At 42.1% G+C, this 25,406-nt stretch overlaps 1 protein-coding gene across 2 annotated transcripts in view; it reads left to right on the plus strand.

Annotated features, from left to right (window-relative positions):
• Window positions 1–24,434, plus strand: part of zc3h3 (zinc finger CCCH-type containing 3) — a 50,166-nt gene extending 25,732 nt beyond the window's left edge. For both annotated transcript variants that reach the window (XM_008338537.3, XM_008338535.3), the window contains exons 5-13: window positions 1,227–1,377; window positions 9,108–9,271; window positions 11,164–11,239; window positions 12,027–12,182; window positions 12,590–12,659; window positions 15,393–15,524; window positions 21,217–21,374; window positions 21,484–21,611; window positions 24,197–24,434. In XM_008338537.3, coding sequence (XP_008336759.1) covers window positions 1,227–1,377; window positions 9,108–9,271; window positions 11,164–11,239; window positions 12,027–12,182; window positions 12,590–12,659; window positions 15,393–15,524; window positions 21,217–21,374; window positions 21,484–21,611; window positions 24,197–24,228 — 1,067 coding nt within the window. In that variant the 3' untranslated portion in view covers window positions 24,229–24,434. The remainder of the gene's footprint in view (window positions 1–1,226; window positions 1,378–9,107; window positions 9,272–11,163; window positions 11,240–12,026; window positions 12,183–12,589; window positions 12,660–15,392; window positions 15,525–21,216; window positions 21,375–21,483; window positions 21,612–24,196) is intronic.
• The last annotated feature ends 972 nt before the right edge of the window (window positions 24,435–25,406 follow it).

The following is a 25,406-nucleotide window of genomic DNA, read 5'->3' on the forward strand; positions in this document are numbered from 1 at the left end:
TTTTATGTAATGTCACGCAGCCTGAAGAAAAATTAATTCATGAAATTATTTTTCTCTACAAATTGTTTTTTAAAAGATCTGTTACCATGCTAATGATATTTTGTCATTTTCAATCAAAACCTTCTTTGTTTATACAGACTAAGTCTGGATAATTGGCTGTTGTTGTGACGGTAGTTACCACTGTGGGCAGAGCTGGACTGGTGGTAGGAAGATGTAGTCAAAGTAGTTTGTGTTTCCACTGTGACCAGTTTTAAACTGTTACCTACAGTAACAAAGAAATTTAGTCAAATTTCAGAAAAATGCTAACTAGCCTCACCCTCGCTAATGATTGGCTTTGCCCTTTAATTATATAAAGTTATCGGGGATTTGGTTGCTTTAACAGATTATCAATTTTCAGAGGAACACACTGAGAAAACATTTCAAACTTGATGATTATTAGTTTCTCCTAACATGGATTATTAACAAACCCTTGGTTGTTGTTACATGAAAGATGTAAAAGTGCATCAAGGGTGATCCAACTGCTCATGATACCACAAATCTGAATAATAGATGTTTACTGTAGATAAATTACAGAAAATGCCTTCAAACCTGCTGAAACCCACACCAGGTCTGCATTACACCAGGAGACTGGTGACCCTCTGTGTCAGACCTCAGCCCCATGGCTTCTGTTGTCTACGGTCTTTAATCTTGGCGAACCGGAGACTTAGATGATCCACAATGCAAATTCTCTTCTTAGTGTGAGGATGTCAGGCAGCACGGGCCATCATAAAACAACATGATGGATACACAGTCAAATAAATAAATAAATAAAAACACTTGGTCCTCTTTTTTTCCCTCCCATTTGGATCTCTGTACTGTTACGCTCCTCTGATGGATCTGTAAAATAATATAACGAATGGGAGTCGGGCAGGAGGGATGAAGGCAGTGAGCAAAGAGACAGAGGATATGATTTATTAGGCTCATAAAAATTCTGCCTTTGTTATTCCCTCTCATTTTTATATGTGAAGCTTATTAAAGAGCACACCTGCCAGAGTCTTCACGTAGACGTGTGTGTGTGTCTGTGTGTATCTGCATGTGTGTGTATACTTGTCGTTAGGCTGATGTTTGCATGTGACCAAAATGACTTGATGTTTAGCTGTTGCTCATCTAATTTCTGGAATTAGATTCTTAATTTTTTTTTTTTTTTTTTGGCTTATCTCACTGATCTCTCACTTGACTTTCCTCAGGTTCTACCTACTCCTACCACCGTGTCCCTGCCGGCCAGCAGGTGTTCAGGACACGCTACAAGATGGTGACCCGACCGGGCTCCAGCGCCACACACCACCTCCATTATAACCCCACCCTCTCCTGGAGAGCCAAACGGATCCAATCAGCCAGGTAAACATCTGAGACTAATTCTTTCTCGTTCTCCACTGGTGCAGGTTTTTTTTTTTTTTTCACCCAGGTTAACATCCCTCAGTGCAAAGCCTCGTCTCGTCTTTTTATGTCACACTCGTGTAGTATGAGGGGCTGGGGGAGGTTGGGAATTTATGGTGCTCATTTTTACAGAGTAGATAACCCAGAGAATAAACCATTTACACCAATGTGCTCCTCACATTAATTTACAGCAGCAGAGAAAGTGTCATACCCAGCAAAGATACAGGCAAAGTAAGAGTGCGAGGTGGGAGGAGGTCTGTTCTTCACTGTCATTACAGCTCCTGTCGCCTTTTTTACCTTAATTACCTTAGAATTAACCCGTCTTTCTGCTCACCATTCTGACTCCAGTGTAAACCATAATTCTCTTAAATGAGATTGAATCGAGACAAATTACATATAAAAGGTGTTTGTTGTCAGTTAGGCTCTGACAGCTTGTTTTGTCTAATACTAAAAAGTTGATTTTTCATGTTTCTGGTGATGAAGAAAAAATGTAGAGGAATCCCGACGCCTCATTTTTAATAACCTGAAACCAGAGCAAACTCAGCATTTTTACATGATAAATGGTTTCAACCTTTAGTTTTTGTACTCGCTGTTTTTGGTCCTTCTCTATCATCAAATCAACACTTGTTTTAACTAGCGTTTCAGAAATACACTATGTATTTTCTTTTTGTTTTTAAATTAAACTCCTGAAAACAAACACTGCACGTCCACACGTGAACCAGTCTCACTCTGTTACCATGGTTATCCACATATTTGTTTGAACTTTGGTGACGGGATGTGTGACGGCGTTGTTGTGGCTGCTTTTCATGACCTGTTAATGTGCAGAGAATTAACGGAATGCTAAAAACGGTGTGACTTCACTCTCTCTCTCACACACACACACACACACACACACACACACACACACACACACACGAAACTGCAGTCACGAAACTGCAGTCAGATGTAAATGGGATGAATCTAAAGTAGCTTTTTTTAAACACTGCCAATTAGAAAAAAGGTGATGTGAAACATTGAATATTAAACTTCACAATTCATAAAAATGTCAATTTATGTATTTCGCTGTTTTATAGTCACACTAATTTACATAATTATCATTTCATTTTTATTTAATACATTCTTTGAAAATGTATTGATTGCATTAAATTAAAAACAGGTTTCTCTTTTTTAAAATCTTTTTTAGGGCCGTCATAAGGAAGGCCTTGATCACGAGAATTAAGTTGTGAAATGAATCATAAAACTATGAACATAATTGAATGTATCCAGTAGTTCCATGATCCACTTAATACCCAGTTGATACACATGTTGTCATTTGCACACGCTGTGGGCAAGAGTGCTAAACCGCTAAAAACACCTATTTTGAACATATTGTTTTACGGTAATGTTTTCAGCTTGGTCTTAACGACGGTGATGAGCATCATCCACCACCCGCACTGTAAACACCGCTCATATAGCCGCTCTTACTTTATTTCAATGCAAGTAGTTCCAACTGTCTAAATGGCCACCACGGATAAAATATGTCATTGCTTTAATTTGGACGCAATCATCCTTCAAAGTTATTTGTTTGTATTAATAATTAAAGCTGTGCGTTTGTGTGTCTGTGCCGTTGTTTGTTGGTGATTGTGTGAGGACGGTTCATTTGTGTAATCCAGATTTGGTGAGACATAGGGCTCTGGACTGTGGCTGGACGCAGCCTCTGGTGACTTATTACTATTCATTTAGCTGCTGCAGTAAATATTGATTCATCAAGGGATTTTCAATTTGAGCCCCGTGACATCTCGTGAAATATCACCGAGTGTGTAGAAGAGAGGAAAGAGATAGGGAGGGAGAGGGACAGGTCGGGTCCCCGGGGACCGTGGATCACCATCAGCCCCACCACCCCCTGCTCCTTTCTCATACTTATCTATCTGTTTAAGTCCAATGACCCTCTACTTTTATCAGTTTGGAGCTATTGAGTGGAGCATGAGCTCATATTCTCTGCTCTTAACTACTGAGTGCTGCTCTTCATCTTCTTTCTATCAGACCCAGTCATCCCTGTCCTCGTGTTCTCAGCTCTGTCTCTGTATCTGCTCACGGTGGACTCTGGTCCCCAGGCCATGCATCTAAAAGACAACATGTCCATTTTCCTGCTGTAGACTCGAGAGATCTTTGTGTCCTATTTGGTCGTCTTTGGGAAACCTCTAGGATTTTCACATTTGATATTTCTTTTTTTTTCCAAGGTTTAAAAAACATTTTTTATTTTATTGCACACACACATAAACACACACAGTTTGTAAACCCAAGGTTTAAAAAACATTTTTTATACACACATAAACACACACAGTTTGTAAAAAAAGGTTTAACCAGCTATTTGGAATGCAAAACATTTCTTTTCAAGGTCAACAGGTACTGTCATTAATGGCCCATCTGGACTGAGCCCAGTCTTAATGAGTGTAGCTCATTAAGACTGGACTGGGCTGGGTTGGCGTTGTATAGTGTTTGTAGTGATATTCTGGGCCTATAAACAAGTTGAAAACACAGCCCAAACGTATCCCACCCATACATTTGCTTGCTAACTGTGTGTCTGTCTAAACTTATGAACGAGACCAAAGGCTTCAAGAAACATTGAAGATGTTTATTTGTGTCGCATTTCTTAAGGTGAAGTCATATAGAACATGTTCAGCTGACATGTTTCTGTGGAGTCTTCAAAGATTTAAATTTTTATTTCATTCATATATTTCAGCTGTTTGCACTTGCAAGACGATAAAAGTAGAGTTACTACCACGTGTTGCAGTCGTAGTAAAATTTGATTTGTCAGCGTGACAGAGCTTTTTACAAGAAAAGGCCAAATAAAAGCAAAACCATAATTCACAAGAACGATTAACATAATTTACAAGACAACATTAATGGCCGAGGCTCCCATTGAGATTTCTTTTCTTCTGTGTTACAGTAAAAAACTCTCAGATACTGTAAGAAAAAAATCTAACTTTTATTTTGTTGTAGAAAAATTGAAGCTCCATTTCATAACTCCACTTCTTTATTAATGTCCAAATTCACTACATTAAATGATAATTATCAAGTAAGACGTAATTATGTGTAAATTGTACAAGCAACACTTTTTGTTTTAACCCTGGAACACACCTTTGTGTACCCAGAGGTGTGTTATCACAACAGACAAACAACGATGAGAGGTCACAGTGAAAGAACAGAAAAGTGCACGAAAAAGAAAGGCAAAAATAAAAAAAAGGGAAAAGGAAGAAAGTCGAGGATGGGACAAGGGCACCAAGAAACTCCGCTGGGATTAGTCTCATCCATATGTGCTGTGTATAAGTGTGTAAGTGCAGGTGTGTGTGTGTGTGTGTGCGCACTGCTCGGACCATGCGATGCACAGATAAAGGAGAGCACGATTCAGCACTACCGCTGCTGTTGATGAATGATCCGACTTTTGTTTTAGTGACAGGGAAGAATTTGGAGGGTCACGCGACTGCTCCGAATAATGCTGCCCTTGTCTGTTTGTCTGCAACCCAAGCATTAGTCGGATCATATTGGGAAACAGTTACCCTTGAAACAGAGCACAGCAAAAACAGTCAAACCGGCTAATTCCAGCCAAGAGAACTCCTGCTGCTCTGCTGCTGCTTAAAGGAAACCAAAGCAGTGTCGTGATGCATTACCGTCGTATCAAATCATACTTAGAGGCGACAACGATCTTTAAATGGTAACGTGACGGCGACGGTGCAACACATGCTTTGAGCGGCGCCTGTGCTTGCTGGTGACATGTGGGGTATCGGAGATGGGCTGATGACTAATGTTATAAGGAATGAGGAGCTGAATGAAATGGGTGTAAAAGAGGGATGAATGGAGCAGTGAATGCGGGAAAAGGTGGAGAGAGGGAAGAAGGGAGAGGGAGCCCTGCTTCACTTTATTGCCCAGTCTCTTACATCCTGTACTGATCAATACTGAAGCACTAAAGGAGATGAGCGCCTGGACAGAGTGTGCATCTGTGTGTGTGTGTGTGTGTGGAGATGTGTACCCTTTAATTTCAAATATATATGTGTATTTGGGTTCAGGTACAGTTTTTGTTTTAGGTTTAACATTAATAATGTAACAAACCTGGGCTGAAGAAGTTAGGTACGTTGATGAAAATTCTAATATTAATAAATCTCACATTAGTGTGACAGAAAACTCTTGTTTCTTTGTATATATAAAAATTAGCTGAATCCAAGTGAGGAACGGTAGCTAAATTAAAGAATAAGAGGTGTGACGAATAGGAAGTGTGTGTGTGTGTGTGTGTGTGTGAGACAGTGGAGATGGGGGCCCGACTGTGATTTATCCTGGGGTGGGAATGCTTTACGACTTGCTTAATTCAACTCCCGCTACTTTTAATGGAGTTAATGTTGAGATTATATCCATTTTCCAGTGACGAGTGGTAGATAAAATACTGCAGCAGATTCTTGCGCCCCCTTCAGTGCACTGCCCAGCGCTAAATCAAACAGCACACTTCCCATCACCAAGATTGCATGTGAAGATCAGTGCATGTTGGACCAGCAGTACTGCTCCCTAAAGGACATGAATGACAGACTTTGTCTGGCTGCAGCAACATTAGATGTTTACATATGGGTACATCTCTGGACCACATGACAAGTTCTCCGTCCCTGTGACCCTGCGAGGTGAATGTTTCTGTGCACATATGCAATACTGACCCCACAATATACACTGTTACTGCACAGATTTCCTGAGTTGGGGTTCAGTACAGTAAGCTTTCCCAAAATGTTGTCTTAAACAAATGCAGAGTATGAACAAATGGCTCCTTCTGTTTGCGTTCTTTGCATTTACAATGATCCAAAGACTAGATTTGTTAGTTACTATTCAGACGAACGGACTGTCTGTAGGTCAGCTGTAGCTGTTTTATTAAACTGTTTAATAAAAATGTACAGGAAAGATTTTGTGTAACACTCAGTACTTGTGAGTGTTTCCTGTCCCTTCAGTATATCTTGGAGTGGATGATAACTACTGTTCATGAAGAACAGGGGACTGTCCCGTGTCGTTCGTCAGTTTCTCTTATTTAACTATAAATTACTGTTTTTTGTCAGCAGAAAAATATGTATTAGAATTTTGATATTTTTATGGAAGTAGACACGAGGGGCTTGTCGACAGTGTAAGAAAGGTCTCAACCCCTGAAACCACTTAGCTGTCCAGCAGGGGAGGATTTGTGCATGGGCCTGGTCTGCAGTGGCTCTGATAACAGCTATCCTTCCAGAGGTCAAGGGCATCCTGGAGTACAGGCCAAGGAGAGTCTGGAGGCAGAGAGAGACCCAGTCCTTCTCTATCCTGTTTGTTTCTGTTCATCATTCCTCTCCTCCTCAGTCATTACAGGCAGATTAGCGTTTTGTGTAGGTAACTGCTCCCACAGTGCCCGTTTGGACTAATGATGTTAGACCTGAGGCTAAAACTCATACACACGGCGAGTTGGTGATTGGAGAGTGTGTTTATGCAAGCAAAATGTGGAATAAAATAGGAGAGCTCTGAACACCAAGTGGTTTAATGAAGCCCTTAAACTCACGACAGCTCAGAGTGTAACTAATCAGTGTTTAATTCTGGCTAACAGAATTAGTTGGTCTGGGATCTGTTTTAAAAGGCTAACACAATGAACATGGTCAGATTGTTAGCCTGGGTTTAACATAGTTTTACTGCACCAGACTTTTACCTTTTCCTCAGTAATGCATGTTTGTTTTTCTAGAGTCATGCTCTCAAAAGTTGAAATGCTGTTTTCTTCTGTGGAAATAAAAGGATTATTTCCCCGGAAGAAAACAGGTTTCTTTTACTATGATCAGGTCACGGATCTTCATTGGGACAGTTGAAGTTAAACAGTTTGGAGATGAAGTTAGAGTGGTCACGTTGAGATACTTTGGACATAAGCTGATGGAGGAGATGGCGGTGACATGCAGAAGACCACCAGGAAAAACACAGAGAAGATTTATAGAGATGGATGGTGCAACAACGAAAGAGGCAAAATGGAGAGTGGGATGGAGGATGGTGATTTATTGTGGTGACCTCTGAAAGAAGGCAACAAGAAAAAGAAGATAGAGAAGAGAAGGATGAAGAAGGAGAGATGGAAGTCTTCAAATTGATTGTCAAAAATTGGAAAGTCTGACACTTTACTGATACTGTTTAACACCAAAGACCAATCGTCCTGGTTTCCAACCTTTTCACTCTCAACTCTCTTCAACCTCGTTTAACATCTTCATCCACACAGCACCTTCAGATCCTTCACCTGCCAATCAGTTTAAAAGACTGAGATAATTTAAAACGTTCCAGTTTCCAATGTGACCCAGTCACTGAGCTGTGATCTCCACACGGCGGTGCTGCTGGTGAACACTCATTAGACGTTTCAGATAGGACAGATCCTCACTTAAATGTTAGAACCTGATGTGAACATGTCCTAACAGACGCGGGTCTTGCACCCTGGTTCACCCCCTGACTGCAGGCCCGTGTCAGGGTTAACTGCCATCTCTGTTAACTGTTCATGTCATATCCCCATTAACCTCCATTGTGGCTCCTCAGGCCACTCGCTCCTTGTTGAATCCTCCCTTGGTGGCAGTCAGAGCTTCAACATTAGCCTCCATTACAGCTCCCCTGGCTGCAGTTGCCCTGTGTAGGGCAGCTACTGATCAGTGGAACTGAGTGTCTGTGCCTCTGAGTTATGGCACACAGTCAGGTAGTGGAGCGAGCACATGAGCACAGTTGAAGGCAGTTATTTTCTCCTTCTCTTTTTTTCTTTGTCTTCCCTCCTTATTTGCAGCAGTGCGGCACTTGGCCGTGGGCTGTGGCGTGTTAAGCTTCCGTGTCAGTTGTTTTGTGCGTGGAGCGTGTTTGGGGTAACCCGCTCTCTTCTCTGTAATGGGAGGCATGAACTCTCGCTCTAAACCCATTTCCAGACCATCTGAAATACGGCAGCAAATTACCTCCAGTGGCGCCCTGCACACCAGCCCCAATCCACCCCAAATAGAAGTGACAGGACAGCGCAATTTATCGCCATAACCTCTGCACCGCTCCTCCTCCTCCACCAGCACCACCAGTATTCAGCATCCACACACATCCACACACACACACACATCCTAGACACTTCATCCTCGCACATACCACCACCTCACACATACACTGTCTAACCTGGGTGGTGAATACCACAGTACGTGTTTGTGTGTGTACTGTACGTACTGTTGCAAGAAGTGTGCTGAGATTCCATGTGTGTGTTAGTGTGTATGTGTGGTCTCAGCGCTCCAGTGTCGGGGCCAACCGCGCCGCTCTGGCCCCCTGCCCTGCCTATTATCTCATTGATTTCCTCCTCTCCTCTTTTCAATTCTCTCCATTTCCACACTGCCGTCCTTTCCATTAGAGGAGCAATTTAACAGAGTGCTGTGACATGGGTGAGGGAGAGGGAGAGAGGGAGAAAAGAGGGAAGGAGCAGGTGGGAAGAGCAGAGCAGAGGATGGGAAACGTAAAGTGAGGAGGGGAGATGAAGAGGAAGAGTCAGAGGGTAGATGGTTTGGAGAAAGGGAGAGAGAGATGAGGAGATAATGTCATTCCAGCCTGATTGAAGTTTGTGAACTGAGCTTAATGGACAGTTAAATAATCCAAGTTGTAATAAACTGGAATTATGACTTAATTATGTCCCTGTGAATCTGTGGCTCATCTATGATTTCCTTTCCTTACAGGAGTTTCCTCCAGAGCCGCCTGCGCTCCACACAACACAGACACCCATCATCCACCCAGTGCTGGAGAGGAAGCAGCATGTGCTGGATTAGGGGCTCGCTGTACCGGGTGTCGGCCAACAAACTGTCCCGCACCGTGACAGCCAACATATCCATCAACCGCAAAGGTACAGTCAAGGGAACAAGCTGCAGAAGTCGTGCTCTGACATGAATGACTGAAGGTGTAGCTCTAGAGTCACCGCAAACAAAAATGACAATTATCAGTAATTATCAACTGGCGACCCGTGGGCCCAATCCAGCCCGTCAAACCATCCGATCCAACCCACTACTGGTATTCCCCATCATATATTACCATATTTGAAATCTATGTGATTTTTATTTCATTTTATTTGAGTGTCCAGACCACGAGGTCCAGAAATAATTTGGCCCTACAACAAATATAAAAGCTGACCCCAGAGGTAGAGCATAAAAAGGAAAAGAATATTAGAAAGATTTCTATTCTTTGTGGAATTAACTTAGCAGAACAGAAAGCAACCGTGAAGTTTAAAAAAATCTGAAACGTTTGAGCAGAGAAAAGTGAAAAAGAGTTTTACTGCTTAATACTAGAGCTGCTGTAGTCAATGCAGGACAAGTCATATAAGTCATATAAAACACACAGCATTTAAGGATTTATTTATTTATATATACGTTGAATTTTTGTATTGATCCCCATGACAAAACAAAACAGCTGTGAAATTTTAAAAAAAAAAAGAAACTAATTGGTCATTTGTGATCAGGTCCAAATCACATCCAGGCCAGGCTTTAATAAAGTGCTGTCGGTCATGTAGCAATAATCCTAATGGTTTCTCGTAGTCAGTCAGGTAAAATTTAGTTCCACAGCCCGCCTGCTCAGGACGTGGCTCGTACTGTATGTAGCATGCAGTTAATGTGTGTGTGCACCCTGAGGTGATACAAGGGTGTTTATTCATGTTTGTGGCTGCTGCTCTGGCCACATGTTCTCTAATGGACTTAGTAGAGCTGGCTGGATTTGCCATCTGAAATAATAAACTTGTCATCTGTCAGAGAAGCCAGGGGGAGGGTCCGGAGACGTGGACGGTGCAGATTAAAGCCCAGCTCGGCCTCCACCCCCTTTTACACTTCTCTTCACTTGTGCACATTCTGTAGCGGCTACACCTGCAGGGGAAAATTGAAGAGCTCCACTCGCTGAAACTCGTGATCGGCATTGTAACATGGACACACACACACACACACACACACACATACACATACACACATACACTGCATCCTCTGTAACTGAGCCTCAGGTGTTCCTCAGCAGGAGCTGTGGTTTTATGTCCTGCCCCGTCGAGTTTCACATTTGCTCCTGGTCTGCAGCCACTGGTCTGTAATGCTGCCACGCTTAAGTCACCACAGAGTCTGAACAGCTAAACGTGTTCCAGAATTAGAGGTTGGAAGGAAATCAACCGTCATCTGTGACTTCAACTCCAACCCCTCCTCATCCGCCTCTGTCCCTTTGTGGCCTTCGGTAGCCACGTCCATGCACACACACACACACACACACACACACACACACACACAGTAGTGCTCTACTGCCAGTGTTTCTGGAGTGCAACGGGTACATGGTGTTTATGATGTTCTCAGTCAGTGCTGGACGTCATGCTTGGCTTTGGAACCCATGTGTCAAACCAGAATGGTATAAATAACCGGTCAATATTAGATTATTACTGCCATTTAGCTGCACAGTCACACACTCAAACTCTTCAATCATATCTGAAGTGAAAACTTAGAAGAGTATTTTGAATGCAGTCTAAGGAAGATTTATGTAGTATCACACAACCAGTACCAATAAAAATGAATATACTGCCCCCACATACATGGAGCTGGGACCTTCCACTAGAATATGCACAAACTGATTTGTATATTTAAATGGAATTTGCTAGTTTTCATTAAATTCAAAGGTTCAGTTCTAATGAACCATATATTTTCATATTTTGACCAAAGAATCTCAGCTTTCTATCTAGGATTTATATATTATTTTCTGTTTGTTCTCTCTTTGCAGGACATCCTTCTAGTCCCAACACCTTGTCCATGACAACTGCCTGGAACCGGACCTCCAGCACTCGTTATATGGCCAGGTACAGCATTCAAACTTTTATCACACTTTTTATCTCCTCTGTTTAAAGAAATTAATCAATATCTGATTCATTAAAGTTTTCATATTCCATATTCATATTATTCTACCACAACACTTTGGCATGTTGAGTTTAAAACATGGGTGTGCAGTATTTGCACCCCTCGCCCCTCTGTTCAGGGTAAACCATGATGTTTCAGTTTCAGTCCGTCATCCAAAAAAGCCCGATCTGGCAGCTCAGCTGGTCCATTCTTGCATGATTTGGTCAAGGGTTTATTATGGGCTGTTTGAAACGCCAAAAGCCTTAATCTGAGACTTCCTGTTCCGCTGTCAACGCTGATGCCACTGACCAAGTTTTATGTGAGACAGAAGGACTCTTTTTGACCATGTTCAACCTTAGAGTCAATTGAAATGTGCCCAAAGTTTATGACACAGCAGGACACCTAAAGTAACTGAACCCAGCTCCTTGTGTTTATCTGTCTTCATATACCAGCACCATCTGGAAATAAAATCCAGCCCAGACTGTTGCATTCGATCCGCTCCCCTCTCCTTCTCCGCCTCACTATTTATGTCCTTTCATCACTGTCAACTCAGAGCTGTAAAGCCTGGAGTGATGTTAAAATTAAAATTAGCATGTAGCAGATACAGCTAACCCTAATCCCCTCGCTGGGGTTAGAGGTGAAACTCTTCTCCTGGCCTGGTTTTTAGTCTTGGGTTTCAACAGGTTGTTGTATTGATTTGTGGATACCTGTGGTTTCTGTTTTGTTTTTTTTTTTGTTTCTTAAATGAAGCCGTGCGGGTCAGCGGAGCCTCGCCATAATCAGACACGCTCGCCAGAAGAAGCAGCAAAAGCAGTTCTGCATGTACTACAACCGCTTCGGCAAGTGTAACCGCGGCGACAGATGCCCCTACATACACGACCCGGACAAGGTGGCCGTCTGCACCAGGTAACAGGTCAAAACACAGATACAAGTTTTTTTATTGCACACGTCGAAAGAAGAAGAACACAAACATATTCTGCACGAGAAGAGAAGGTAACCGCCCGCATCCAGTTACAGACCATCAAATCCTGTAACATGTACAACTACAGCTACAGATACTCGACGGGAACCTGATGTAATATTGTGCTGTAATAATCACCTCCAGTCTCTGGGTCAGTTTTTCACACTGTGATTTAGTTCTCATTTATAAGGTGTTGCACTTGGAGATCACAGAAGCCTTGAATTTAAAGGAAATAGAAAACCAATCCTGGAGATTTCTGTGTTTTTCAGTATAGTTTTCAGTAATTAATTTCATTTCAAATAATAGAATATCATTCCTTAGAATAAACTTCTTTCCTACTGCTCATTTGCAGGTTCCTGCGAGGAACGTGCAAGAAAGCTGACGGTACTTGTCCGTTCTCTCACAAGGTGGCAAAGGAGAAGGTAACCGACCCAGTTGTCACTGCCAGGGTTGGGGGTTTGAGCATAGTGTCGGGATATAAGATGACAAAGTGTTGGGTACAAACATCATGTTTCCTGTTTGTGGGCTTGGCTCATGTCCTGTTTCCACAACACTGGAGGGTGTGAGAAAAACACTGACCTGGTTGGGTTTTCTCTGAGGTTTACAGGTAAACAAGCAGCAGACAGGTTCACCTGTTTGATGTATGGTCCAAACAGGAGGGTTTGATTGATGACCCCTCCTCACTCTAAATAACTGAGTTCCGCACAGGTGTGTGTGTCTGTACCTTGTCTCCTGCATTGCACTTACAGTGGAATACATCAGGATCACCTCGAACTTGTGATGAGAAAATAGCCTCGCCTACTTTTGAGCAGCCCCCTTTGGGTGATTTTAGATAAATGCAAACGCTATCAAGAACCAGACTCGGACCTGAGAAGTGGACTGAAGGAGAGAAAACGGTCCTTTTCTTAGAATTTGGGTCACAGCCTAAGAGGATCTGGTACTTTTTTCTGGTTCACTTTAACTTCATTAAAGTCTTAGTCCTCTTTTCAATCACACTTTAGATCCTCTGAAACTCTTAGACCTACACTGCTTTGCATTATGGGCAATGTAGTTCAGATATAGTGCATTTCCAAAAGAAGAATTGAACATCACTTTTGTCCAACTTGCTCAAATTAAGGCTAAATGATCTCAGTGTGCTTTAACACAGCTTTGGACAGTTATACAAAATATATTTTGTTAGTGTATTTTCCATCTGTATACTACAATTATAGATTACTACCAACACACAGTACAATCACAGCTTTTGTATTCAATAGTCAGAAATGTTTTTTTTTTTTTTTTTGGCTCTGAACCTCATCATCTGGTCTATAGTGGCCTGGCTACACCAGTTTTCTTCACTGTTGACATGAGCTTTGGTGTCTGTGCTCTACACCAACATGCATTTAGTTAATACCAAAGACCTGATGATTGCAATGATAAGAAAACTCAATGAGGATGGATGTGCATTTTCTTGGTGGCTGGCAAACAAACTTTAGAACTTTTTTCTATTCATTGCCACCACCTACTGGGCTAAAAGTGAGTGCAACTGTGCTACCAATGTATCATAAATTTGGTAATTAGGAAGGGCACAACTAAAAGCATTAAAAGAAAAACGAAAACTCTTACTATATCCTTTACTATATCCATTTTATGATATAGACTTTCACTTTTCCTCCTTTACTTATTTCTGGAAATAATTCCTCAGTTACATAAATATTAATTTGTTATTTTAAGGTAATTATCCTGATTTACCACCTGGGAACTTGGTCCACATTTTAGCTGCAGCCACAGCTGAAGACCAGAGTCTGTGTGTTCTCTGTGAGGAACAGTAGCCAAAAAGGGAAAGCTGTCTTTTCCCTTTTTTAACAGAGATAAACAACCCTGGAACAGGTGCCTGGACTCACCCTCTCTGTCTCACACACACACACACACACACACACACAATGCTCTGCACCTGTGTTGGTCGTCACAGTGCAGTCTGTAAGTGCTGAGAGCCCAGCTGTCTGTTTGTAATGCCACCTCTCCAACAACCACCCCTAACTCCACCACCACAACTACCCCAAAATTGTTGGACCGCTCTGATTTCATTGGACTCCTTGAACAGGACTGAGGTGCAGGGGGGTGAGGGAGAGTGAGTGCAGATCTCCAAACCTGATCTGGACGCTTGTGCGTAAAGGCAAGCCCAAAACCCGATGCCTGACTGCACCACACCCAACCTTCCCCAACTACCACAAATACCCCGAAACTAGACACTACTGACACCCCCTCCACTCCTCCACCTCCACCATTTCATCCCCTCCCACTCCCACTCCCGAGACCTCAGTCCCCAGTCCCCCACCCTGGCCTGACAGTGTCTGGTGCACACTTTCAGACCACATAAACACGTCATAAGAGTTGGACAAGTCGCAGTCTGGATAAATATTTCTGTAGCAGTTAATTAGTTTGAAGTGATCCCACCCTATTGAGGTGGAGACTGTCTCACTCTCCACGCTCCCTCTTGACTCCCCACCACCACTGCCTTTTACCCCCATCTCAGAGGTATATTTAGACCAGCCTCCACCAGACTTGCCCCCAGAGACTTAACAGTATATTTTCTCGCGCCCACACACACACACAAACACACACACACTTGCAGACTTTTTGAAACACTTGCTTTCAAGACACACATTCACTCTCACTCTGCTGCTGTCAACTGCAATTACGGTCATTTAGCTGCTCAGTGTGACAGATAGCTCTGCACAGGGGACACGTATGAACCGTGCGTGAGGGCAGCGTGGTTTGAGATTGGCAACTTTGTTTACAGACCCCCGTAATCTCTCCTAATCTGTTGATCTCGTCACGTCTGCCATGTTTTATCACACAGATATGGTTGTCCACAAACATTTGTTAGGACCAATATAGGGACAACATGCTGTTCTGCCTTAATACAACTTTACAATCTATCAGCAATTAGATATTAAAATGAAATATTTCTTGGAAATGTTTAAGGATTTCACAAGTGCAGTTCTTGAAAGCAGGGCACCATCAGCTCAGTGTTTTTGAATGTGCTTCATAGTGGAAGAATCCTAAATGATGACTAGATAAGGAATCAAATCCAGACTGTGAGGATTTATTTGTGGTGTTGTTTGTTTATGACAGATTATCTCCAGTTGATGTCTGTGTCTGACTTATTCCAGATGCCGGTTTGTTCCTTCTTCCTGAAGGGAATCTGTAACAACAGCGAGTGTCCATACAGCCACGTCTACGTTTCCCGCAAAGCTGAAGTGTGTGAGGATTTTGTCAAAGGCTACTGTCCACAGGGAGAAAAGGTACAGATTTTTTATGAGTTTTTAAAGTTTTAAAAACATCAATTTAAAGGAACTGGAAGTATTGGGTTTTTAGCTGACAAATGTGAAGTGAAGAGCAATGACATATTTTGTCTATCGGCATTAACCAACACTGCAGTGTAGCTCTCTGGATATTTAGGCCCATATTTATTGAGGGGTGATTATTTCTGTGAAACATCATAAACGTCAAGATCATGGCCAAAAGGCTCTAGAACAGATGTCTTTAATCGAAGGTTCCCTTTTTAAAAACATTTAAAATATAGTCCAACATACTGTAGTAAATTCATAAATGAAGGCCAAACATTTTATCTTTAGTCAAGCTGCTGATACAGTATATGCAGAATGCATTCTTATTTATATATATGAACTTATGTATTTATATATATACTCTATGTATAAATGTATCTATATGTATGTATTTTTATGAATAATGTGTATATATATACATATATACATATATATATGTTTACTTTCTATAAGACAGATTTTTTTAACATAAACACCACCACAGCAACTTAGAATATTGTATCTGTATATATTGAACTGGGGTGAGATTGTTAAGACCATTAAAGTCGCACAAGTGTGAAAGAGCGACAAAGGCACTAAATAAAGTCAGGTTTCACTTTACTTGACCCAGGTCAGAGGAGGGTTGTGAACACTTGTCATCTGATGTTTGTTGACCTTTTCCTTTGACCATTGGCCACCAGTGCAGTTTGGTGACCAATGAAAAAATTTAAAGACTGTTTAACTTTAGTCCCTGTCTGGTAACGTAAAAAAATAATGTTAATAATAATGTTCCATTTGTGGAAATGATTAGGTATTTTAACAATTTGTAATCATGTAGTTATAGTAGTATATTTCTATATATAAGTATTTATGTATTTAATAATTTGTCTGATATCATGTCTGTGGCTCAGAGAAGTATTTTATATATGACGTTGTGACTGTTTCATATCATCTAAAACATATTCTTTAACTTCTACTTCTACTCTGATGTTAAACACGCATTTGTTTTCCTACAAACGTAAACATTGACGCCTGATTCAGTGTCAGTGTTTTGACCTTTGCGTTCATTCCTTCAACGTACACTTGCATTATTATGTACATGTTTACAGTCGCCCTCACATTAAACTGCGGCTTAAGTAAACAAGTAGTCCGATAGCCGATGCTCCCCCTATCCCTTCTACACACACATACAGCCGCACATGTACACAGTGACACACGGGCAGGAACAGCTGCAGGGGGTGATGGTCCATAATGGCATGACTGTAGTGTCTGAGTGACACATTGAGGGCCTGATGGGTAACAGAGAGAACCGCCAACAGATGACTGAAGACACTCAAGTCCCAAACACACACACACACACACACACTGTCCACCTCAAACGCACCCCCCTTCCCACCCTCCTCTCGTAACTTCCCCTCTTCCCTCCTTGTCTCCTCTCTCTGCATGTCTTTTGAACGCGGAGTGTGAAACAGATGCTTTTTCACACTGTCAGGCCTCATTTAAATGGAGCACGGGGGAAATGAGGATATAGAAAACAAAAGGGATATTAATATTTATTCTATTAGCCGAAGTGCTTAGCTCTGTGATTTTTCCCTCGTGTGTGTGCGTGTTTGTGTCTGGGTGCATGCATGCATGTGCGCGGCGGCGTGTGTGTTTGCGAGGCACTGCGGTGTGTGGCTCTGGCGGCTCTATGATGGATAGCAGGCAGTAATTATAGATGGAAAAAGTGCTGAGGATGGCACTACGAGGCAGGCAGGCAGACACTCCAGCAGCTCAGGGGTTAAGTCTGCTCCTCGCCTCCATCCTTCCTCATCCTGGCTTTGTCTCACACTCAGCCTCCACCTCACAGGATCTGCCTGTGCTTTTCCTAATTGTCCCTCTTGTTTCTGTTCCACTGAGCATCAAAGTGAAGTTGTTTTTAATCATTCAAATTTTACTCTGGCGTCAGGTTCGTCCTCTCCCTCGCTACCTGACACATTAAGTCGACAGTCGACTGTCATTAAGCACTGGTTCTATTTTTTTTTGGGGGGGGGCTGATTGTCGTCTGTAGTTTGTAAAAGCTTGGCTATAGTTAACTTTTATTGGCTTTTATTAATGGCCTTTCGGGCGATTCAGCATATTGGGACTAGATCCGTGCCAGTTGGTAACAGAGAGCGATCTAATTGGCTGTTTAGTGTAATGAATCAGTGAATTAATCCTTTTTATTGCAGCGTCTTTCTTTTACTCCACTGATTTTAACCCTTTCCTCATTCACTGAAAGAAAAAATGAGGAGTATGTGGAGCACAATATTACATTATGATAAAGGTTCTCTGAACAATTTATTAATGTGTACATTTAGGAAACTGATTCATATAAAATAATGGGATGATAAGAGTTAAAAAAAAACTATGACATAATTTAAGAATTTAAATAATGATTAACTTAGTTTATGGATATGATGCATGAAAAACAATTGTCTGAAGTCCATGCAAAGTCAGTCAAAGTTAATGCAGTTAATGCCAGTGATGCTTTCACTGTCCTAGGAAAAAGTATTCAGGAATTCTATTTTTTTAAATTATTTTGTTAGCTTCTGCTAAATAGAGGAGTTTACAAAAAAACGTGCCTCTTCCTTGGTTGTGTTGTGGTTCTGGTACATGTGGAACAGTGGTGGGATTCCCGCCTGACATGTACAACATCATCGTTCAATTCCACAGGCAGGGCATCTGCTGATTCTTTATTGATTTTTTTATATTTATTTTTAAACTCACTTGAAGTTAGTTTTGCTTACTTGTAGCTGGCTTCTGTGTATTTTAAACTCCTATTCCATGTTAAAATCCAGATGGAAAATTCCCAATCAGGAAATAATCACATGGTTTTGCAGGAGCCTCAAAGGTCTGTGTCTTGGGAACCTTAGGGGGGAAAGCAGCCAATTCAAATGGGTTATTTCCCATTAATTAAGTCATTTTGGGCAGTGGTGTGAGTCACGGTCTCTGGTCTGTTTAGTCCAAACTGAATGTCAGGTCCTGGTCTCTTTAGAAATATCCCTGCCATGATCATCTCTGCGAGAGGCTGGAACAACTTTTATGAAAAGAAAAAAACAATTTTTTTTTTACTCCCCATCTCACTTGTGTCTAAATCTACACAGCGCCATTATCAATCTAATCAACAACCAAAGTTTTCTGACTCTGCAAACCAGCATTTTTCACCACCGTCTCCTTTTTAATCTTTATATTTGATCAGCCGAGCCTCCTTTATCCTCCTCCTTTTTCCTCCCCCCACCTACTGTGAGGTACTTTAGAGGAGTGTTGGCTTTATGGCCAAGATGTAAATTCTTGCGATGCCCTCTCCCTTTTTTATTTTACTGTCTATTCCATCTCCCACCCTCCCTTCCTCCCATTTCTCTTTTTACTTCTTTTGCTACTTCTCTCAGTCTTGTGGTAAATGTGCTGACTCCTCCTGGTTTTGGCCCTGCAGAGAGCTCTCTAATAGGCCCCAGAGACATCCCAGCATTCCTTAAATCAAGTGGAAAATTGTTAACTTGGTGTGGGATAAAGATGTTCTGTCCACTTTGGCTGTTTCCTCCCATTTCCCTCCCCTCTCTTTCTCTCTATCTCTGTCCCTCCTTTTTTTTCTTATCTCTCTCTCTCCCTGCTTGTGTCTTTTTATGAAAATGAGGAAGTATGGGGCCATGGTGAGTGGATGCAGCTTTTACTGTCAATTTCTCCTCAACACTTTTTTTCTGTCCCTCTCACTGGTAAAGTGCTTCAGCTTTAACTCTTGTCGTCCCATCGCTCCTCGCGGAACAAAGAGTGATTTGTGGTTTTAATTTGTCTTGTCAGGACGGTGGCTCCAGTATTCGGATGTGCATGGTTGTGTAATGGCAGCGCATCATATAGAAGTGCCGGGTCACTCAGACTAACCAGTGTCTGATTATCAGGCTCTCCAGTCTGTTTCTCTCACTCCCTTAAGAATCTTTGGAAATAAACGACCGTCACTCTGTCTTTTTGCCTCAAACAGGAAACGCAGGAATATGGAAAATTAAAAAAAAAAAAAAAACTCCATCAAGCTCTGAAGGAAGTCTGCGGTCAGTTGTAGTGCGTTATACATATGATCCTCCAGGAAATATGCACCGGTCTGCAAATTCTAATGGAGATTAAAACAGCAGCTCATATAATATGAAGAGGCACGATCGTATATAATATATAAAGCCCTGGAAATAACCGTGTAAACATGTACGTCTGAGCAATTTAGATTGATCATTTTCATTCATCATTTCGGTGTTACACCTTTTTTTTGTTTTGATGCACAGATTTCTGTTTCTGCCACAATTTTGTGTTCAGTGTCTCAACATGATAGGGCCCCAATTGCGTCAGTTGTGATGTCACAGACCAAATATAAATGGTGGGGTATCATCGACACCAGTGACAGGCCTGATTTGTTGAGTGTAATGCGTGTCAATACCGCAGCCCTATAAGATGATCCGGAGAAACATTTGACAGCGAGCTGATCCTGGTCCACGTTGGAGTGCAGGAACATGGGTGTGAGGGTGGCGAGTGCAGCTCTGATGGCAGAGGGTCAGGGCTGCTGGACTCCTGAAAGAGAGAGCGAGAGGGAGAGGAGAGAGGGGGAGAGAGATTTGAGCACAAGTCCAGAGGGTTCCCAGAAAATCAATCCTGAGATACCCCCCTCCTCCAAAAACACACACACACACTATTTCTAGACTAATCTGGTTCCCAGACCCACACTCCTCACCCCTCCACACACTCACACACCCGGAGCCTGCACCACAGAGTGTATATAATTAGCTCCTCTGACAGGTGGTGCAGATCGGATCTCTTGGAGAATGAAGCTACCAATTTACACCCATATTACACTGTCATACACACTCTGTTGCAAACATGCATGTGAAAACTTACTCTCTCGTGCACAATGCTCCTCGGAACGGCACTGACTGTGACCCACAAGCACATTAAAGGAGACCCTCGCTGCCTCTTAATGGGACGGGACAGAATAACAGAGCAGCCACCAAATCAAACCATGGCTCCTTTCCACAGGAAATCAGTCCAAAAATATCAGATCGGTGGGCGGTGAGGTCCTTTGACCCTTCTTCTAAACAGGAAGTGTTAAATTTAAAATAAATGTCGTCACCTGGTAGGACATGCAGTGGTTAATTTTTCCTGGTTCCTGTCTTGCTTTACTGTCCCTTTTTTAGTACTTTTGGTCATTTGTGTCAGATTGAGCAGCATGGTTCTCTTACGCAGCCACAGAGGCATTAATAGTCATTAAAAGCAGCTTCTTCCTAACTCTGTAATATAAATGTTTAGCTCTAAGCTGAGCTCTTCAAACTGTTTGGTGTCAGATGTATTGACCAATTTGACCAGTTTGTTTAATAGCTGCAAATTAGCATATTGGTGGGGGAGGGGACATTTTAAGACAGTTCATCACTTGGGTTTCTGTTCATCAGATTAGTTCCTGTCATAAAGGTTCCTGGACGTGAGATGTTCCTGGTAACATCACCAAAGTGTGTTGATGGCTTTGACAGATTGTTGTGTGTAATTGTCAAGTCTAGAAAACCTACCTATGAATGTGACTGCCTCCATGACAGGGTTTTACAGTAGGTTCCATTGTTGCTTGTTGATTGGACCATACAGACTATGAACCATGTGATCTTGTGTCTTCAACTACCAGTGTAAGAAGAAACACACTCTGGTGTGTCCAGAGTTTTCCAAGACTGGTTCCTGCCCTAAAGGAAGTCGGTGTAAACTGAAACACCGGCAGAAGAGAAGCACCAGTAACACTTCCGGTCCACCAGTGAAGAAAGTTCGGGCCAAGGAGTCCACTGAGAGGTTGGAGACTGACTTTGTTTTGATTGTAAATATTAAATGAAATCATTGTTTACGTTGAATAAAATAAAAAGACAATGATCTATTTAACTTCTTCTCTTTGTCTTTACAGTCTACAGACATTCCCAGAGACGTCCACACCTGGTCCACTATCACTGCCGTCTTTTATCTCCCTCTGTAGCTCCCCGGAGGACCCGGATACACCGGACACACCACCAGCTGAAACCTCACAGGTCAAAGGTAACACAGTGTTGAACCAGCCCGGTACTAACTATTGTAATAATGTTTATTCACTAACTTCATTTAGATTATATTACACTGTTGACTTGTGTTTCATCCGCTAGAAGGTGCTAACCCCCAATTTGGGAACCACAGAGGTTCTATACAAAATTTTTAAATACACACTGCTGTACCCGACCACCACCCAAAAAACAACATTTTTTGGGATGGGTGGGGCAGAGGGGTGTTTTTATTCTATAATGGGAATACTGAAGTCACTGGGCACCTGGAGTAAATACATAGTCTGACAACTGTGGTTTGATTAAACCAGACCAAACTTACCTCCTCAGCTTTCACATTAATGATGATTTGATAATCAGATTACATCTTTTTTACTGGATTTTTTAGGATTAAATTTTGCTTTAATTTGCTGATAACACAACTATCAGTTCTCTGCTCTCAGGTCTACAGCAGTGTGAGAACAGAACTGTTCAGTCTGGTCCTCTGACTCACACACATTCTGTACACCTGCTTTACTTGATTCAAATTGTTCCATTGGGCATTTTGTCCAAAGATGGTTTCTGGAAGGCTCCTGGTTTTTTTGGGGGGTTTTTTTGTAAGCTCATTTGTCAGCTCCTAGTGGGGCGGGTATGAAATGGGGGGGGCTGTTGTGAGGAGTGGACAGATACTGATGAATCGGAGCTGGGCTGTAGACTGAGCATGATGATGCTCCAGGGAGGAGCAATAATGCTTAGAGGACAGAGGTAATAATATTTAGGTTTTGGGCTGGAGAGAGAGAGAGAGGCACAGCTGAGCTCTCTGTTGACAGACTTGACAGATAGAGGATTAGGGGAGAGCCTGTGCCTCCCCCGATCCTTTCCCTTTCTGCCCCTCCTCCTCCCCTCACTCCTTCTCATTCTCACCCACCCAACAGGCCTGACCATCCACCTGCCCATGCTGCACACACACATGGACACATGCTGCAACACACACGCTGCACAGCACCTAACACCTGTTTTTAACCTGTCTTTGCGTGGACCCCATTATCTAACTGCTTTATTTACATGTTTGAATGATAATATTTATTCAAATCTGTTTTTTTTTTCTGATTATTATTTGATTTTATGAATGAAAGATGGGGTAGACAAACTTTAGATTTGTTTTTCTTAAACAACAGCCAGAACACTCGGAGTCTTAGCATCATATTATGTAGTTAAGTAACAATATTTTACTTTAATCTAAATGTATTTTCTCTTCAAATCCTTACAAATCAAATTAATGGTTGAATTTCTTTAATCGTCTGATAGGATTTTAAAACTTTAATTATTCACTCACCTGCTGCGAGCTGTTCCTGTCACTCTTTAACGGCCTTGCAGTTTCTTTGGTTCTAACATCGGGTTTGCGATCTTTTGCGCTGCATTACTGCACTGTACTTCTTAAGTTCAGGAGTAGGGATTTGCGATCTTACCTTTTTGCTGATGTCCGATTTGCCGATATGGTCCAAACACTTAATTTCCGATTCTGATATCAACTGGTACCGATATATGCAGCAGTTTAGATGTACCTCTATGCACCCTATATTAAAGACTCCTCCACTTAGTTTAATATATATATATTAGTGAAAAGTAAAACATGTTTTGATGAACTCCTGTATTTTGATGAACCTATTCTGCATGCCTCTTGCTTCACATTTAGTCTGGACTGCCTGGAAACAAGCAGGGATGTTGACCTGACCTAAGACCACTTCACCCCTCAGCTCTACAACCCCCTCCACACACACACACACACACACACACACACAAACTCTATGGCCCACATTAGTAATAATATTGATGTAGTTGGAGCTCTTGTGTGTTTGGTATCTGTGCATTTAGACACACAGTACATGTACCGTACTATAGGCATTTTACATTTGCATAAGTTTTATGACAAAAGATAAGTTGAAAAATATCGGAAGTAATTGACTGAAATAAATCTGCAAAAAGTCCTGATGATTAGATTTGTAAAATGTAAACGTGTCACACTCTTTTACACTAAAACAAAAGCCTCCACTGCCTGAACTGCTGCACAACACCTGTGTGCAGTGACTGGTGTGATATTTATGGATGGGGTTAAGATGGACATGTTGGCTTCAGAGCATGATTTGTGTCACGTGACGTTTCCGCCGCCGTTACTATGTCACGGTGCTTTACGATACAGCCTGTCGGAAACACACTCGCTGGCGCACACACAGACGACTCACCCAGTGATCGGTTTCCTCCACCCCTTCTGTCCATTTGGTTTGTGCTGCTAAGTATTACTAATGACACTGTGCTCCCTGACTAACACACAGCACCACCCAGAGCCTCATTAAATGTGGAACTCGGCCAAACAAGCTCCTCTTCACTTTGCATAAATTAGCTGTAATGCAATGTATCACTGCCTTGCACACACACACACACACCTTCATCCATCCCTGTTGTTCTCCTCTCTTTCTCATTTACTCATCACCTGAGATCTCATCACTCAGCGCTTCAGTAGGATTCAACGCACACACACACACACACACACTGTGGTATAGCTGTATTCTTCACTCCTCTTTTCACTCCTCTGTGTTTGTTCGACAGAGAAACGGCTACAGATCAAACCTCGGCTGTGAAGACCTCAGAGCAGCAGTGGAGCTTCAGGTTTGTCCTGACCTGTGTTTCTGAACACTTTAACTCAGGGTCTGAAGTTTTGTTTTGTTTTTTTGTTTTTTCTCTATCCCCACGGCAGGTTCACAGCACATGTCAGTATCAGTGTTTACTGGTTTTATGAATAACTTTTGTAACTTTAAAATAACAAATAAAGAAGATCCAATCGTAATCTGTGTCACTTTATGATGTGTTCGTTCTTGGTCTGTGTGTGTGTGTGTGTGTGTGTGTGTGTGTGTGTGTGTCTGCTGACCGGTCCTGGAGAGTGTGTTTGTGACTCTGTCCATCACAGAGGTGGAGAAGCAAGTCCGGATCTTCACTTTATTTTCCTGGGGATGAGCCGACTGTAAGTCTATCCTTATCAGGAGGTTTGTAGGATTAGAACCAATAACAACAGCTGTCAATCAACCATTACAGTATTTGCATAATTGAGAAATCACCCTTTACCACCGAGATCACAAACTGCAAGATTTTTTTTCTTGATAGTAGTAAGTTTTGTAAATTAAGTTTCATTTTCACACACACTAAAGTACAAAACTTGGTTCCACGGGGTCAGTATGTGTCAATGAGGTATAAAGTACAGTAAAAAGGTTCATTTTAGTCAGTCACGGCGGTGTAGTTTTACCTGGACTTCATTTGATGCTGATCTTCTTTTCTCTCAGCTGTCCCTATGATTATGAATGTAATTATCAGTACAAATGATGAGGAACCAGGATGAGGGGCCAAGACGTTGTCACACACCCGGACCACTGGTCTGGAGGAGCTGGGAGACAGCTGGAGAGCACGACCAGGCCTTCGTGAGAACAGCTTGAAATCTGGTGACTCTTCTGAGGGTTTGCTGTCAATGTACATCAAGGTAAAACTACATCAACTGTCCAACTACAAAAAAACCAGGACAGCAGGGCTTAATCCTGTTGGACCAGGTTCACAAATCCAGAAAAAAATGATAAAAAATAAACACTTTGGTTTAGAGTTGGTGGTGGTTTGTGTGTTGCTAGCCCACGAAGAGCATTTCATTCATGGTCCGCTCTGTTCTGTGGAAGCTTCTGATTTCCTCTGTGTTTCTGGTATGACCGTAGACTGGGCCACTGGGAGGTTGCGTCTCGGCTGCATGTGGCCCATGGGTCAGTTCCTGCATGTGGGT

Source organism: Cynoglossus semilaevis, chromosome 2 (assembly GCF_000523025.1).
Source record: "Cynoglossus semilaevis isolate Cse_v1.0 chromosome 2, Cse_v1.0, whole genome shotgun sequence".
In the NCBI taxonomy this organism is placed as follows: domain Eukaryota; kingdom Metazoa; phylum Chordata; class Actinopteri; order Pleuronectiformes; family Cynoglossidae; genus Cynoglossus; species Cynoglossus semilaevis.